The 18,413-nt window shown below is 51.2% G+C and overlaps 1 protein-coding gene across 2 annotated transcripts in view; it reads right to left on the reverse strand.

Moving 5' to 3' along the window:
• Window positions 1–18,413, reverse strand: part of EPHB2 (EPH receptor B2) — a 122,690-nt gene that overhangs the window by 11,603 nt on the left and 92,674 nt on the right. Inside the window, exons 5-8 of one of the 2 annotated variants that reach the window (XM_007459198.1) lie at window positions 13,758–13,882; window positions 5,951–6,113; window positions 3,513–3,621; window positions 2,546–2,610 (exon numbers count right to left, since the gene is read on the reverse strand). In XM_007459198.1, the coding sequence (XP_007459260.1) occupies window positions 2,546–2,610; window positions 3,513–3,621; window positions 5,951–6,113; window positions 13,758–13,882 (462 nt within the window). Of the gene's footprint in view, window positions 1–2,545; window positions 2,614–3,512; window positions 3,622–5,950; window positions 6,114–13,757; window positions 13,883–18,413 lie in introns of both variants that reach the window. The other variant, XM_007459197.1, reaches the window with a different exon arrangement.

An 18,413-nucleotide genomic window follows, 5' to 3' on the forward strand; every position in this document is an offset into this window, starting at 1 on the left:
GCTGAACGATGGAAAACATGAGCCCGTGAGGGTGACTTCGAGCCATCACACACATACCCAGGCCTCAGCTTCCTCCTCTGTCCCAGCCACAGAGGGTTGCTGGTACATATGTGATCACAGGGCTGGCAGGGCTTTGACAAAAAAAACAAAAAACAAAATCCTGCTCAGATGCAGGGCGTAGGAGCTTGAGCTTGAGAATGTGTTGATCTGTGAACAACACATTCTATTCTGGGGTCTATTTTGAAAACAAATCCCTGCTGTCACCTGTTTCCTTGTTACTGGACTCACCCTCTAAATAGTGATGCTCCCAAATGGTTCCAGGTGACGGAGCATGTGAGCCTGTCTTATTTTAGCTCAGAAGGGTGTAGGTAGCACAGCGTGGCTAAGTGTGTGTGCTCTGGAGCCAGACACCCTGGGTTTGTACCCTAGTTTTTGCCTTGCACAGCTGTGGGACCTCTGTGTGCCCTGGTTTCCTCATACTCAAAGTGGGAAATTATCAGGATTAAATGAATAAACACACGTTAAGCATTAAAAGAGTTCTTGGTACACAGAACACAATACGTTTAAGCTACATCCATGATCATGGTTTTATTACTTGGGGAGTAGGATGGGGTGATGGAATTTATGACTTTTATTTTTAACATACAGGTGGATTTTTATTTCTGTGTAGTTAAATTTGTCCACCTTTGTCTTATGGTCCTTCCATTGCTTTTGTGCTTAGAAGGTGCTTTTCCAACCACATATCAGTTAAATAGTTACCTAAATTGTCTTCTGGAAATGTTAATGGTTTAATTATTTTTACATGTATGTCTAAAATGATTTTTAAGCCCAGGAACTTTTACATCGAGTTAAGTCTTACCCAGAGGCTTAGTATCTAGAGCTCCTTGGCTTTGCTCTTCCTTGCATACTCTGTATCCAATCCTGCAGCAAATCTGGTGGCTCTACTTTCAAAGTGTGTCAGAATCCAACCCCTTCCCACCACCTCCCCTGTTGCCACCCTGGTCCAGCCACCGTCATATCTTCCCTGGATTATCCCAGCAGCCACCTCACGGCCCCTGTTCTGTCCTTGCCTGGCACAGCCCAGCCCCTTCAGTCCATTCTCCACATGGCAGCCAGAGAAATCCTCTGAAAACTGTAACTCAGAGCACATCGGTCTCTTGCTCAGACCCTTCCAGAGGCTTCTCATTTCACTCAGAATGAAAACCAAGGTCCTGCAACGGTTGATAAGAATCTGCACGTCATGGCCCCTCATACCTCCTGCTCCTGCCCCCTCACTCTGCTCCGGTCACACTAGCTTCCTGGCTGTTTCTGAACCTGCCAGATACGTTCCAGCCTCAGGGCCTTTGCACTGGCTATTCCCTCTGCCTGGGATGCTCTTCCCTCAGGTTCTACACAGTTCGTTCCCCAGCTCCTCTGCGCCTTTGCTCAGAGGAAGCCCTCTGGCTGAGGCCCACCCCTTCTCCCCTATTTGAAAACGAAGCACTGACCCCTGCAGCTCCCAATCACCCTGTTCTACTTTGCTTTTTTTCCCATGGCACTTTTCATCTTCTGATATACCATATGCTTTATTCACTTATTGCATGTGTTTTAAACAATTCCCTGTGCCTCCCACTAGGATATAAGTTCCACCAGGGCAGGGATATTTGGTTTGTTTACTTGTGTGTCCCCAGCACCTAGAGCAGGGCCTGATATACATAATGGGCCACAACAAATATGCGACAAATGAAGCGATGTGCTGATGACCCCCCCCCCCTTACTTGGTGGCCAACTGAGGAGCCCTGCGGTACCCCACTGAGCCCATTTGGAATTCCTGTTTGCTGAGTGAACCGAAGCGAGGACCCACATGTCCCCTCCCTGCACAGGTTGTTGGTTCTGCCAGGGTCAGACGGAGAGGAATCTCTGCCCTGCTCTTCTCTCTGATCCGCCCCCCAGGAGGGGCATCTGCTCTGGGAGTGTGTGGCTCACGTGCCCCCAGACCTGGCTGAAGGTGGGGTAGGAGGGCGCAGGAAATGGAGGTACTGAGCAGGCACAGCAGGGGGCCTCCTGCCTCCCTTCTCTCCCCTCCCAGGCCAGAGCCTGGGCTTCTCACCATCTCACTCAACTCCTGTGTTTATTCTGCAAGGCTATACCCAGTGCCTGCTGTGTGCGGGGCCGCCAGCTGGCGCTGGGGAAGCAGTGGTGAGTGTCAGACAATTTCAGGTCCCCACGTGCCCCCAGCGTAATGGTGGGGAGAAAGGAAGCGGCCATCATTGCGCAGCCAGGTAGGGGGGCACGGTGTAAGCACAGACGAGGGCCCTAAATCCAGGGTGGGGTCAGGGAAGCCTTCTCAGAGGGGTCTGTATATGATGAGGCCTGAGGGAGAGGGAGGGACCCAGGTAAAGATAGAGTGCTTCAGGCAGAGGGAGTGGCATGTGCATGCACGTTCCGGAACCGCTGGGCATCGGTCTGACCGCAGCAAGGGTGGAGGCAGTGAAAGAAGGCTGGATAGGTTGCTGGGCACTGGCAGTGAGGGCCCGGGGTGCTGGCCCTGCTGGGGTATACATACTGTGGCCACTGGTGTAGTGCTGCAGCTTGTCCGTGTACTCCGAGTCAGCACGCTCAAACCCCCGTCTTCTGGAACAAGAGCAAAGGGCTGGAGCCACCTGGAGGCGCCCGGGGAGCTGGGAGCCACAGTAGGTGATAGGGAGAGGGTGGGCAGGGCCTTGAAACCACCCCCTTGCCAGAGGACGCCCTGCTGGACCCTGGCCAAGCAGCCTCACCCCCGCTGGTCCCACTCAGCTCTTGCCACCTCTCCCACTTCAAGTCCAGGCTCACGATTTCCCCTGTCCCCTCTTCAGCTGAGCCCCTTTCAAAGAGCAAAGTCATCTCTGGCCATGGCCCCTGGCCCCAGAAACTCAGGGGCTTCTGTTCATTTGAACTTATGACCTAGTCTGTTCTTAAGTGGGGAGCTCTAAGGAAGAAGGGAGAGTCTTTGCATTAAGCCCAGCAGAAGTCCAGGAACCGGTCCCATCGCCTGCCTTTGCCTATGCTGTGCCAGCCACTTGGGATGCCCTTTCCTGCACCTCTTCCTGTCTGTGTCCTCTCCCCTTCCTTCCAGCCACCTCAGCCAGGGGGGCTTACCCGAGTTCCTCAGCCTGCTTATGGCCCTGTTCATGAAAGGACCTCTACTAGAGCAGAAAGTAGGGGGATTGGTACACCCTCTCCACCATCCCTGGCTCCCGGCATCCTGCAGTCTTTCCCACCCACTGTTCTGAGACGTCCCTTCATGCTGGAGTATTAGTGTCTCAATGTGCCACCTCCTCGAATAGTGGACTTGTCCAGGGCAGTGCTTGACTAAAAGGGATGGACTGCCAACGGTGGCCATTTAGGCAGTGGGAGGCCACTTGTGGGTCTCCAGGCCACCCGAGCCCCTCCTTTCCCCTCTGTTCACAAACACTGTCCAGGAATGGCAGAATGGGCAGACAGCCCTCTTGGACAGCCAGGCCTGGACCAGGCCAGGGGACACCACCCACCTGTTACACACGATGGCGATCACAACCACAGCAATGAGGAAGACCAGGCCAGCTGCCGAGGAGCCGATGATGAGAGGCAGCTTCTCCTGGATGCTTGTCTGGTACTCGGCTGGGGAGAAAGCACAGCACAGTGTTCTCAGCCTGGCTCTGGGAGTCATAACCCCCTGCATCCCCACCACACTGGGTCTCCTTGGATCCCAGGTCTGTTCTGCTCCTGGTAGAGCATCTGTCATGCTCGGGTGGAGAACTGGCTGTCACTCCCTCACAAGTAACCTTGGACAAGTCCGTGAACTGCTCCAACTCTCAATTTCTCATCTATAAAATGGGCATAATAATGCCTGCATCTCAATTTGACATGAAAATCAATAATAATAATTATCTGACACATATACAGAGGCAGTTAAAAGCACAGACTCGGGCTTCCCTGGTGGCGCAGTAGTTGAGAGTCCGCCTGCCAATACAGGGGACACGGGTTCGTGCCCCAGTCTGGGAAGATCCCACATGCCGCGGAGCGGCTGGGCCCGTGAGCCATGGCCGCTGAGCCTGCGCATCCGGAGCCTGTGCTCTGCAACAGGAGAGGCCACAACAGTGAGAGGCCTGCGTACTGCAAAAAAAAAAAAAAAAAAAAAAAAAAAGCACAGGCGAAGCCGAACTCCTTGGGTTTGAGTCCCAATGGTGCCACTTACTATCTGTGTGATCTCTGGTAAAGTGACTTACCTCTCTATGGCTCAGTTTCCTCCTACGTAAAGTGAGAAGAAGAATAATTCCCATTTCATGGGATTTTTGTGTAAAGGACTTAGCATAACTTGTAGCACATAGTGAGCACTCAGTAAATATTAACTATTATTGTTTTTAAGTGTTTTATGTGTCTGTCATGGTTAAGTATGTTATGCATCTTGTGTGATTCTCAGAATAGTCCTATGATGTACTGCCTATAATTATCCCATTTAACAGATGAGGAAACTAAGGCTTAGCAAAATTGTGATTTGCTTAAGGTCACACAGTTAGAAAGTGGCCAGTGCCAGCATCTGAACCCAGGTCTGTTTGATCCAAGGCCATGGGCTTAAGTGAGATAATGTGTAAAATGTGCTCAGCATTGGCCCTGGCTCTTGGAAACCATTCGGTGCATTCTCAATGTCATCAACATCTTCACTGTTTAAAATTTTATTATTACTATTTCTCATTGCCTCCCTGACCGGACAGGAACTTATTGAAGTCAGGGACTAGGTCATTTGTGGGTCCTTAGAACCAACACATATTTGTTGAATTAATAAAGAAAGATCTTGAGACAGTTCCCCAATCCCCAGGTCAGTGACTCTCATCCAACATGCAAGAGGACCTAGAGAGGTGAAAAACGCTGGCCATAAGGAAGGGGGATTTTCCAGAGGAGCTGAGTACTAGAAGAGATGGTGGAGCTATAAGGGAGGATTTTTGTGATAAGACAAGAATTCAGGGGTCCAGGAGCCTCTGAAATGTTCAACCAGGCAAAGGCTGAGGCCCGTGCCCAGTGGTTGAAGCAGATGCTAAGAAGGGATACTGAAGTCTGGTCATAAGTATTCTGCTCTGGAGTTTGGCTGGTTGGGGAAAGGGCCCCCAGACTCACAGCAATGACAACTATGACCTTAACTACTATTTGGTGAGCACTAAGTACGTGAGATGTAGTGCCAACCCTGTGCTACGGCCTGTACCTTTATCCCCCATCCTGACCCTAGTTTGATGATGATGATGATAATGAGTTAGTTGTTATCATCCCCATTTATAGATCAGAAAATTGAGGATCCGAGTGGTAAGGTGAGTTACTCAGGACCACACAGCTAGAGCTGAATCAGCACTGTCAGGCATTAGAGTCTGCATTCTTTAACTGTGCTTCTCAAAGATTATTAGAGCAGGAAGGGTGCTTAGAGACCATGTGGTCCCAAACTTGGAGACACAAAGCACATGGGCTACAACCTTCCATTCTCTTGCCCAGGGAAGACATTACTAATCCATCCCTGCACTTCTCCCTGCTGAGCTCAGATGTGGCTTCAGAATTCTTCTCAAACCAACCGAAAGTCACTGGAGTAATGTATGGATAAAATGTTTGCTCTCTCAGATGGAATATGATACTTTCGTTTCATAGATGAGAAGAAACTGGCCCAGGGAATGGAATTGGCTTGCTCAGAGTGGCTTTGCAAACTGGGGCTGAGCTCCCAACGGTCCTAGGAAAGGACATGATGGTAACGGAGGAGTCCATATCTTTTCCGGGCCACAGAAACAGTCCTCTATATATGGCTGTGCGGTTGTACAGTGCACAAAGGTTCTCACCCAGGAGGGAGGGAGAATTGACATCTAGAAGAGGGGGTGCCTTTTCTAATTTGCACAAAGGCACTTTATAGGAGGTGGTCCTTGTTCTGTTTGTAGAGTCAACACCCTCCTCCTGCCCTTTGGACCCTGCTTACCTTCGGTCATGGTCTGGAAGTACATCTTGCCACTGTAGCGCCCGTAGCCCGCCACGGTGCGTGCCCGCACCTGGAAGACATAGATGGCGCCGGCTTTGAGGCCCTGCACAGTGACCGTGTTGGTGGGGCTTTTTATGGCTGTGGCGTTGTACTCACTCAGCTCCTGCCGAGGAACAGAGAAAACAGTTAGTGAGGTTGTAGCCCAGAGTCCACCATCCACTCCTGCCACTTGGGGCAGGTATGGCTACTGGACAAACATCTGTGGTTCCAAATTCTTCACTCCTTTCCTGTAACAGAATCACATACCCAAACCTTTTGCATATGATTTGCAACACTTCCCACAAAAGAAGGCAGAGCATATTTCTTTGCCTCACAGATGCTGAATTTGTTCATGTGACTTGGTTTGGCTGTTGGAATATTCTAAAGGACGTAATGCAAGTAGAGGCTTTACATGTGCTTGTTGATTTGACCTGGTCTCTTATGCTTCTGCCATCTGCCATGGGGAGGCTTAACCTGGGTAACAGCTGGTTCCAGAAGGAGAAACTTGTGAAGAAGACCTTGACCTAACTCCTAGGCTGAAACAGCGCCACCTCAGTTGACCCACAGACAAAAACCTATGAGCAAGAAAAATAGCCACTTGTTGTAAGCCACTGGATTGTTGGAATTGTTTGTTCTGCAGCATCATCTCAATAACAGCTGACTAATACACATATGCTGAGTGGCCACTGTATGCAGACCCTGAAGACTAGACTGTGGGTTCTTAGAGACAGCAGGGAGAGGGCCCAACTTATTCACTTCTGCATCCCTCTTCCTGCCTCATGCCTCTACGGATTAAGTGGACGGACCCCCTTTCAGCCTCAGCACATTTGAGTGAGGCAGGAATTAAGGCCCAGAAAGGGAAAATGATTCTCAAGGTCACATGCATCAGTTGGTGGCTGCTTTGGGACTCAAACTAAGTCTCCTGCATGGAGCCACCTCTAATACCCATGCCTTTGGATACCCAGGACCTGATGTTCCCTCCTTTGAGAGAGGAGAATGCCAATTCTGACCTGATCACTGCCCAGGGTGACCTGAGGAGTCTGGGACAGGACAAAGATCCAGCTGCTGCAGTGGGAGTGGAAAAGTGCTTGAGTTTATGCAGATGTTTACCAGCCTACATGATGCTTGTTCAGGTGTCTGTCAGCTACCCAGCAAGCCCTCCCCAAATACCCTCTTTGCACTAGGCCCTGGGTTGGGCACTAGGGACCCACAGGAGGTAAAGCAGAGGCCCTGGCCTCCTTGGAGAGCTCAGTTCAGTAAAGCAAATGGTGGGGAGATCTTAACCCTTTGAGGATCATGAACCCCTTTGAGAAACCGATGAAAAGCTATGAACCCTTATGTAGAAAAATGCACACCTGATTGTACATGTTAATCCTGTACATGGCCGGGTACGCGGAGCCCTTGAAAACTCTCATGAAACAATTAAATTCAGTGTGAGCAATGTTATTACAGATAATAATTGTAACTACAATCCTATTATGTAATTACACAACTACACTGTAATAATGTAATTACGATATTATTATAGTGTATAAGTTAAAGGGAACTGGAGCCAGACTTTCTCGGTTCAAATCCTGACTCTATTATTTACTACCTTTGTGACCTTGGGCAAGTTCCTTAACTTCTCTCTGCCTCCTTTTCTTCACCTGTAAAATGGGGATAATAATAATAATAGCTAGCTCAAAGGGTTTAGAGAATGAAATGAATTAATACGTATGAAATGCTTACACGGGTAGGGTAAGTGCAGTGAGCCCAGGGGCATGTGACCTGGCCTGGGTGGGGGATATCAGATGATGTCAAGGAAATCTCCCTGGAAACTGGGGGCAACTGGAACGGAATCTTAAAGAACAAATAGAAGTCACGCAGGCAAAGAAGCGGGAGGGCGTTCCTGGGAAGGAGCAGCAGGTGCAAAGGCAAGGAGGTGAGAAAGAGCTTGGGATGTGGGGGCAGCAGCGGATAGGCAGTCTCTTCTCCTGAGCCAGATCACCTGCCTACTCCTCCAGGAAGCCTCCTTGACTTCCTCACCAGATGTGCCTCCCCTCCTCTGAGCCCTGGAGCACTTGCTGTCTGGTTTCGGCTATGTCCCGTCACCCTAGGCCCATGCTCATCTCACTCCCTTGATTGTAAACTCCGGAGGGAAGGGGCTGTGTTTCGTTCCCCTGTACCAAGCATAGGGGCCTGCATGCAAAGTCCTTTGCCAACGGTCACAGGGCGAAGGCCGTACTCCTTAGCCTGGCATTCCAGACTCTCCATGACTTGGCTTTTGCCGGTCTCTCCTGCCACATCCCCAGGGGCCTCCAGGCTCCAGCTATATGCAACTGCTTCCCCTTCCCCTAGTAGGGCCGCCAGATTTAGAAAAAACAAAATAAAACAGAATGCTCAGCTAAATCTGCATTTCCACTCAACAATGAATAATTTTTTAGTATAAGTATGTCCCATGCATTCTTTGAGACATACTTATACTAAAAATATATTTAAAAAAATTCAAATATAACCTGGTGTCCTATATTTTATTTGGCAATCCGACCTTACCTGGACACTCTGAGCCTTTGCAAGTGCTGTTGCCCCTGTCTGAAATACTCTTTACTCATTTGCCTGGCAGTTCCCTACTTATCATTCAAGACTCAGCACAAGTATCGCCTCGGCTGGGGAGACTTCCCAGATGTCCCAGCCAGAGACTGCAGGTCCATTGTCTCCTCTCCCACCCACTGTTCTGATATAAATGTGTCTTCTCTAAGCCTGTGGGTTCCCTGGGGCAGGGACCTTGTCTGGTTCATCTCTGGGACCCCCAGGCTGGGCACACAGTATGTGCTCACTAACTACTGACATAATGAATGAATGAGTGAATGTTAAACTATTCATTCTATGAACCTGGGATGCAGTCCCACAGTTGGCCACTAGATGCCGCTGTCCAACACGGGATGGGCGCAGGCTTGAAAAGGGGGATTGGATTCTGCAGACTGGGTGGCTGCCCGCTTAGAGGCTGGAAGTTTAAAGTTTCTGATTGTATGAGGAGATGGGAGGAAACTGTTGGTGGCATAGGTGCCTCGGGAAATTTAGGCACTAACCTGAGTGGATCCCTTCTCTAAAGCTGGGCACAGGACTGAGCAGGGGATTGAAAGTCATTTCAAATGCCAGTTCTTCCACTTCTCTGCACCGTGACCTTGGGAAAGACCCTTCACTTCCCTGAGCCCGTTTTCTATTCCGGAAAATGGAGCAATAAATGCCAACTTTTCAGGGTTGTTGTGAAGATAAAATTTGATCAGGTAGTGCCTGGCACATTGGAGATGCTCGAGAGCCATCAATTCCCTTCCCTCTCCCCTTCTCTTTGAAGTTCCATTATCTGCATAAAGATTAAGCACCAACGGATTATGGGAAGAAATTTAGTACGAAATCCACTCGTGCTCAGTTTAGATCCTTACCCAATGGACCAATGAGGCACTGGTTGCATTTCTTAAGCCCTTTCAGCCTTGGTGTTCTCATCGCTAAAGTGGGATAACACCACTATGTACCATACGGGGTGATTGTGGAGATTTAATAGGAAAAAAAGGGGAAAGCTTTTACCATAGTCTCTAGGACACCTAAAAACTTAGTAAATGTAGGCTACCACCATCACTGTTATCACATCAACACGTGATAGAGGAGGCCTTCACCAATGGTCAAATTGAATGAATGAATGACAAACCTCTCCATGTAGATACAACTCCATGTACACTGGGCAACAACCTGAATGCAGCCTGGACTTTCACAGTTCACTCCCTCCTCCCCCAACCATTGCTCCCTCTGTCTGGAATATCCTTTCCCTACACTTTGGCTAAGTAGAAGTTTCTGTTGAATAAACACATAAATCGATGTGGCCTACGAGGGCCCATCCGCCTCACAAATGACTCTTCTTGAGCTCTTGGGGAGCCAAAGGGAGCGTGAACCTGTGTGCTTCAGGGCAGCTGCCAAAGGAGGCCACCTCCCCTGGGATGCCAGAACCAATGGAAACGGCCAACCATGGTCTGGCTAACACCATTCGTCAACGGCATCCAGAAGCCTTCCAGCAACGTGGTTGTCAGCTCCGGGCTCCGGGCAGGCTGGGAAATCCCAGTGGAGCTGGGGAAAGGCCAAACGGAAAGCCTGCTCCAAAAGAGCCCTTTCTAAAGAAGGAAAGGAGGAGTGGGAAGGATGATGGGGGGTGGGGCCCACAGGGGACTTCAGGGCTCAGTTCCTAATTTCCCTACCTGGGAGGATCTGGAGCATTCATTAAAGAAATCAACTGCAGGCACCAGGAGGATGCTGGAGTGTTGGGTAAGAGCTGGCTGTGGACTTACCAGAAATAAATCTCACCACTAGCAGCCCGGCTCTCCCTCCCCAAGGGTGGGGCTGACTCAGAAAAGTAGAGGTGGTGGCTGGGATGTCAGAGCTCAGGGATAGAAGCCACGCCTGGCTCTCCTGCTCACCCTCTGCTGGTGTCTTCTCTGACACTTTCATCAACAACTTTTTCTTTCTCTCCTTAAATCCTGCCTTTCTCCTGGATCCTATCCTTCCACTTCTGTGTTTCCTCTGCACCCTCTCTTGTCTGTTCCTGGCTACATCTCCCTACCCCTGGCAAGCCCTGCACCTACATCTGCAAATCGCAAACCCACATGTGGCCCCAGGAAAAGGCGCCACCATCCACTGGGAGTCATCTTTCACATCTCCCTGGTCCCCTGAGTTCCAAAATATTGTCTGAATTTGTCAGCTTCTCACCATCTCTGCTGCCAGCCCTCCAACTCCATGCCACCATCATTTCTCTCTTGGCGTCCCATAAGAGCCCTGTGCTGGGTCTACGGTGTCCCTGGGACCCTCTTGCAGTCTATTCTCCACATGGCAAGTTGTAGGAATCTTTAAAGTAATAGGAGTCAGATCACATCCTTCCAGAATCTCCTGATGGCTTCCTATCATACTCCATTAAATTGAATCCAGACTCTAATGGCCTGGAAGTCCCACCACAACCCCACCCCGCCTCCCTTCCCAAACTCCTCCCCTACCAATCCCTCCCTTGTTCTGGTCGCTCCTGCCACTCTCGCCTTCTTTGTTCCCTGAATGCAGCTAGCACACTCCTGCCCCAGGGCCTTTGCACATGCTGTTCTTGCCATCTGGAATGACCCTGCTCTCATCACTTGTCTGTCTGGTTAACTCCTAGCATCTTTCAAGGCTCGGCTCAAATGTAACCTAAATGAAGATTTCCTCTCATCCATGCCAGGATTATGGTGGCCCCATGAAACCTTTGCTGGCCCTTCTGTGGCCTGTAGCACATCTTGTCTAATGGCTATTTGTGTCTGAACCTGTCTTTTCCCTTGGACTGTGAAATCCCTGAGGCCTTCAGGCATGTCTGGTTACTCTGAGTATTCCTGGCATCCAGCAGCCCAGCCCAAAGCTGGTGACAGTGAATGTTGAACAAACCAGAGTCCATCTGCCCACTTGCAGAGCCAAGCTGTCTCTTTCTGCACCCAGGCCCTGGGAGGAGGGGTTGACAGAAGTAAGGCCACGTCTCATCAGAGCTGTACCTCAGGTCTGCCCCTCTCTTGCCATTTGTGCCTATAATTCTCCATCAGGGCCTGTTCCTGTCCACCTCTTAACAGTCATCCCAGAATATCCCTGGGAGAAAACTGGGAGGCAGGAGGGCCAGGTGAAGTCTTCCACTTAGCAGCTGGGTGCTCTTGGAAAGTTACACAACTTCCCTGTGCCTCAGTTTCCCCTCCTGTCCAGTGAGACGAATAGCACTGCTGCAAGGATGAATGAGGTAACAGAGGTGATGTGCTCAGCCCGTAGTGGGCACTCAGGAAATTTGAGCAGGTGGTAACTATGGCTGCTGCAGGGCCTGCTGGTCCTGGCAGGGGCCTGGGGATGCCTGGGTAGCGGCAGAAAGTAGGACAGAGCTGCCTCCTGGTTCACACCTCCGACAGCCTCCCCAGCCCCTCCCTTCTCGGTAGGAAATGGGTCGTAGGCAGGACCCGCGCCGGGATTTCTCATTTCCGTTCCAATCTTTGGGGACAAATGTTTTCAGTTTCATTTAATCATAAAGCTTCTCAATTAGTTTTTTTTTTTTTAATTCTGAGCTGCTAAACTGTCCCTGCCAGAGTGGGGTGGAAATGTTCTGCAAAGCCTGGGGCTTCCTGGGCCTGGGAGCAGCTGGTCCAGCTACCCTCGGTGCCCAGCTACTTTAAGGCTCTCCAGGGCCCAGAGAGGGTGGAGTTGCTTCCCTCACCTCATCCCAGCTCAGGCTGTCCAACAACACCTCAAGCACCTACTGTGTGCCAGGCGAGGGACACAGCGGAGATAAGGCAAGGTCTGCACTCTCTACCAAGGCCACGGGAAGGGATTCACTCACTTATTTATTCAGCCAATGTTTATCAAGTGTCTCCTTGGTGCCAGGCCCAGGGCGCTGGGAGCAGGTGGTGTACTGGACAGATGTGGTTTCTGGTCTCTCGGAGTGCACTGCTTAGATGAGGGGATGAGCAAGGAAGCAATCACAAACCAGCTGGGTGAGGCTGGATAGGTATTTGCCGAACCTCTGAGACTCACCAGAGTTTGGCCGATCCAGGGGTCAATAGAGTGGGAGGGCTGGGCTGGGCCTCAGAACGCGGGCCCCAGCAGGGCTGTCTGGAAATGACTCCCCCTCTCTTCCTCTTAGTCGTTAGGGAGAGCTTTTCCATCCTTTTCTGTTTCCCAGTGGGCTTACCCTCAACTAATGTACTTCCTGTAGTCATTTACAACCTAGTCTGAATGGGAGCCCAGTTATCCCTTTCCCAGGGACGGTCTCTGTGGCTATTTGGTGCCTCAGGGAGCAGTTAAAAATGTCATCATCCCAAAGAGAGGGTTTTCTGGGCCTCTGATGTCCAGCTGCTCTGTCCCCTGCTGTCTCTGTACTGTGCAGACCCCACATTCAGATGTGCTGAGCTCACCTGGCCTTACATCATGTAGCTCTTGCCCACCGAGAAGCAGGCAGGAAGGGAAAGCACACTTGTCTCTGCTGAGGGCCAGGCAATGCTGGGCACTACACCTGCCTTTTCTCCCTAACCTTCACAGCCGCCATGCGAGAGAGGTGGTCTCATTTGTATTTGACACAGGGGGAAACTGAGGCTCAGAGAGAGAAAGATGCCCACCCAAGGTCACACAGCTGGTTATGGATGGAGCTGGGATTTGAACCTACAGCTTCTCATTCCTCGTCCAATGCTCCTTCTACACCAGTGGCTTCCAACCCTGGGTCCCTGAAGGGAGTAATAAAGGTCTGATTTAAAAGCTCAAAGAGAAATCACTCTCTCCCCATACATACAAAGGGCACTCAGGCAAACAAAAACAAGTGTTTTAGCTGGAATCAGAGCAACATGGGGAGGAAGCTCCACCCTCTCACCCTCTCACTCTTGAGCAGTTTCAAATCTCTGCTTCAGAATGGGTAAATGACTAATTATTACTTAAATGCAGCTTTTGGGAAAACCAGTTTTTTCAGAACATCAGGCCCATCAAAATCAAGATGAAAGGGGCCTTGGTGGGGAAAGGGCTGTGACCACTACATTTTACTGAGATTGTGGCCTGATCCCCTAGACCAGAAAAGCAGGACTCAGAGAGGTCAAGGCAACTTCCTGAGGTCTCACAGCTGGGCAGCAATGGAGCTGAGGCCACTGCTCCTTCTGCTTCACCAGACTGCCTCGTCTTGCGGGATGGCAGAACCCCAGAACCCAGCCTGGAAGGGGGCCCTGCGGGAGGCGGGAGTGGGGAGAGTGCCCAGGAGCACAGGTACCTTCTCATAGTACTGCAGCTCGTAATCCAGGATGACGCCATTGGGCTGGTCGGGCTGGGACCACGACAGGGTAATGCTGTCCACGGTGCGGCTCACCTGGTGCATGATGGACACGGCCGATGGAGCTGGAAGAGAGGTCAGAGGTCAGGGGCCAGGGGTGGGCATGAGAGGGTGCAGCTTCTGGCCCAGCCTCAAAGGTGCCCAGACAGAGAGCTGTGGGAACACAGAGGAGAAGGCGTCTGGCTTAGGTCACACAGCCAGCCTGGGGAGCCGACAGGGTGCAGGGCCACAGGTGCTGCTCTCATGGGGCACCTTCAGATTACAGACACCGACAGCTCCAGCCATCCCTGGGGAAGCTCAGCCGCATCAAGTCAAGACAGATGTATTGGGCCCCTTCTCTGGTCCGGCCCCAGGTGGGTTGCACGAAATGTTAATTCATTCTCTCTTGGAGCTTACAGTCTACTGAAGGAGGGGACATGGTGCCCTAGACATGGTGACGGGGCTCTGGGACAGGGAAGCAGAGACGGTGGGAGATTCATTCATTCCTTCAACAAATGTGCACTGAGTGCCTCCTATGTGCAGGGATACTACAGTGAATAAAAAGGACTGCGAAAAATAAATATATAAAAATAAATCCATAGCTACCATGGAAGACAGTTTGGTGGTTTCTTAAAAAGTTAAACAGAGAATTACCATATGATCCAGCCATTCCACCCCTAATCATATACCCCAAAGAACTGAAAACAGGTACTCAAGCAAATATTTGTGTATGAATATTTATAGCAGTACTATTCACAACAGCTAAAAGGTAGGAACAACCCAAATGTCTATCAACAGATGAATGGATAAACAAATTGTGGTATACATATATAACAGAATATTATTTAGGCATAAAAGAGATATTAATGAAGCACACTACAATGAGGATAAAGCTCAAATACATGCTAAGGGAAAGGCAGATGCAAATTGTATGGTCACATATTGTCTGGTCCCATTTATATGAAATATTCAGAATAGGTAAGGTGATAGAGACAGTAGGCAGATTGGTGGTTGCCAGGGGCTGGAGGAGGGAGCATGGGGAATGCTGGGTACGGGGTTTTCCTTGGGGTGATGAAAATGATTTGGCACTGGATAGAGGTGGTAATTGCCCAACACTGTGAATGTACTAAATGCCACGGAACTGTACACGTTAAAATGGTTAATTGCATGTTATGGAATTTCACCCATCCCTCCCAGCAGCGTTGCTAGTGCCCTCATGGAGGGTGGTTAGATGTAGGAGACAAGATGTCAGAGGAGGGACTTCCCTGGTGGTGCAGTGGTTAAGAATCCACCTGCCAATGTAAGGGACACGGGTTCGAGCCCTGGTCCGGGAAGATCCCACGTGCCAAGGAGCAACTAAGCCCATGCGCCACAACTACTGACCCTGCGCTCTAGAGCCTGTGAGCCACAGCTACTGAGCCCGCATGCCACAACTACTGAAGCCCGTGTGCCTAGAGCTCGTGCTGTGTGACAAGAGAAGCCACTGCAATGAGAAGCCTGCACACCGCGTCGAAGAGTAGCGCCCGCTCGCCGCAACTAGAGAAAGCCCGCGCGCAGCAACAAAGACCCAACACAGCCAAAAATTAAAAAAAAAAAAAAAAGTCAGGGGAGGCTGTGTTTAGTGCTAGAAGGACCCTTAGAAATAATTTAGTCCCATCTCCTCCTTTTACAGGTGTGGAAACTGAGGTCCAGAGCGGGTTGTGAGCTGCCCAAGGTCACAGTGAGTTCAAGCTTGCTGCCCCTCCTTGATTCCTTCTTTCACAGAGCACCCATGCCTGTGCTTTTCGCCTTCTTCTCAGAAACAAACCTGCACAAAAGCACCTACAACGTACTGGCCATGGCCCTGGGCCCTTCACAGGTGTGTGTCCTGAGCCGACTGTCAGTGAGAGGGCAGCATTAGCCCCACCGACAGGTGCAGACCCCGAAGCTCAGAGCAGCACAGGGCTTCCTGAGATGACACAGCCTGTCAGTGGGGGAGCCGGCATTTGAACCCAGGTCTGCCACTCTCCAGAGAAGGGTTTGTCCATGAGTCCTGACCCGGTCCTTCCCTATTGTGTGACTGGAGCAGAGCCCCCTTGCCCCTCTGGTCCTGAGGTTTTCATGGTCCCAGGAGGGGCTGAGGACTCACCAGGGTGAGAGGGGCACCTCCTGCAGTCTCTCCTGGCTCCTGGGCAGGTCCGTGACAAGCGGATGCCCTGTCTTGACCATCACGGTGATTCCTGAAGGAGGCTGAGGCTGACCCTTCTCCTCCCACCCAAATCCTGCTTTCTAGGGGCTCTGACCACACTGACATGAGCGTGGATCAGGGACCGGTAGGGGATCCTGGAGGATTAGTGCTTAGAGATCCTCATCTGTTTCCTGCTCTGTCTCTGTCCCTTTGTCCCCAGCATGGAGGGAGCTGTCTATTGGTCAGAAGACCCAGGCCCTGCTCTCTGTCCTGCTACTAATTGCCCGGGCAACCTTGGGCAAGTGACCCGCCTCTCTGGACCTGGTTCCTCCTCTGCACCATGGGCACAGCTGGAAGGTTCCTGTGATCTTGCAGCTCAAATGTTCCTTGCCTGTCCTTCCTGGTTAGCCCTTGTCCTGGAGTTGGATCAGCCCAGGGGCCAGCGTGGGCCGAAAGGGTCTAGGCTTCCCTCCAGCACCCCAAGGAGCCGTGGAAAATTGGCCCAAGACACCCCAGATGGGGTGGCAGCACCCAGAAGAAGGACTTGGACCCTGGCCTAGGTGTCCCTGAAGAGCCTCTGTTCTTTCTGCCACGCCCCCCCACCGCCCCTCCAAGGGAGGGCTGCCTGTCCCTCAGTTTGGCTCCTTGTCCTGCCAGGGGCAGCGGGCCTCCTGGGAAGATCAGGGACCCGGCTCCCAGCAGTTTCCTTCTTAGTCAAACAAGGAGACTCTGTCTTCCTTGTTCCCTGCCAGGGTATCAAGAAGACCCAATCCAAAGGAGGGGCCCCACCAACCACTGCTTATTGAGCACCTACTAATACTGGGCTATGTCCTCAATACACATGCACCCATTTAATCCTCACAACAACCTGTGAAGCAGAACTCCTTCAGCCCATTTTGCAGATGGGGAAACTGAGAATCACAGTAAAGGAACTTGCCTGAAGCTACATAGATAGTAAGTGGCTGGACAAAGCAATATATTCTCAGGCTTCATGAAGTCACTTGAAGGGCTTTCAGGGTTGTGTGTATGTGTATAATAATAACAAGGAAAAAGCCACTGATCTAACACTTACTGAGCTCTTATTCTGTGCCAAGCCCTGTTCCAGGTACTCAACACCTATTAACACAGGTGTAACACAGAATTCTCACAACTGCCCTATGAGCTGAGGGCTATTAACATCCCCAGTTTATAGATGGAGACACTGAGGCTTGGAGCTGTTCAGTGACCTGCTCAAGGCTCATGCGGCAAGGCAGTGGAGGGCTAGCCCTTGAACCTGGTGGCTCAGGCTCTTTACCAGCGCAGCCCTGGTTACCATGCATGCAGCCCAGTTCCAAGTAAATGCTCACCGGAAATTAATGAGGAAATTGCTAGATCCCTGTGGAGGAGTGGTCAGAGCTCTCGGTGTCTTTGTTTCCTCATCTGTAAAGTGAGCCTAATGGTAACGTGCCTTGGGGGCTGTTGTGAGGACAGCCGAATGAAAGCATTTCAGGTGCTCAGTGTGGTGCCTGGCACGTGGTCAGTGCTGTGAGTGTTCACGGGTATCACTAGGCACTGGCCACTGTGCACTGAGCAGCTGACCTGCGTCATTTTGTTTGATCCTCTCAACAACAGTGTGGGATGGGGATAAATAGCTGCAATTTGCAGAAGAGGAAACTGAGGCTCAGAGAGTTGTGGTGACTTCCCCAAGGTCACACAGCTAGTGAGGAGCTGAGATATGCCTGAAGCTGAACTATCCTGCCCCAGCTCTTTTCCCTGCTGTCCCTCAGAGCTGGTCCTACTCTCTGTCCCCTCCCTCCTTGACCCTGTCTCCAGTCCCAGCCCCACCCCTCCCTCTGGTGCCACCATTGTGTACAGCTTGTTCTCTTGGACTTCTGGCGGCCCTGGCTCCTCTGTGAGGCCCGGGCTGTCTGTCCCTCTCTCCAGCCTGTCGTAGTCAGCTCCGCGTTGAAAACAACAAAATTAGTCCCTTTTGGAGTCTCCCAGATCTGGGCTAATCTGGGGGATCCTGGCTGGGGGCTTACCCTTCCTGCTGGCCCAGGAAGCACCCCGCCCCAGGCCTCCCCTAAGCTTCTCAGCCCCTCTCAGACAAAACACAGGGCAGTGTGACCACTCAGGGGGGGTGTGTATGCTCGTGTGCGCGCATTCACATACACTGGAAAATCAGTGAGGATGCTTTAAACTCAGCCACTAGGGATTCGAGGAGGGATATGCCCTGACCCTGCCTCCAAGGGTCTGAGAATAATTCTGGTGTGAGGGGCTGGATGAGGTCATCTTCAGGGCTCCTTGGAATGCTGGGATCTCTCACCAAGGTGGGAGGGGTATGTATGTCGTGGGTGGCACGTGCTGCCACTGCATGTCTGTGGAGCATCAGACATGCACTGAGCCCGTAGGGATAGGTGAGGAGTATTCTCACTAAGCCGCTACTACGTGCATTTACCTAGTGCTTCCTG

Source organism: Lipotes vexillifer, unplaced genomic scaffold (genome assembly GCF_000442215.2).
Source record: "Lipotes vexillifer unplaced genomic scaffold, Lipotes_vexillifer_v1.1 scaffold496, whole genome shotgun sequence".
In the NCBI taxonomy this organism is placed as follows: Eukaryota; Metazoa; Chordata; class Mammalia; order Artiodactyla; family Lipotidae; genus Lipotes; species Lipotes vexillifer.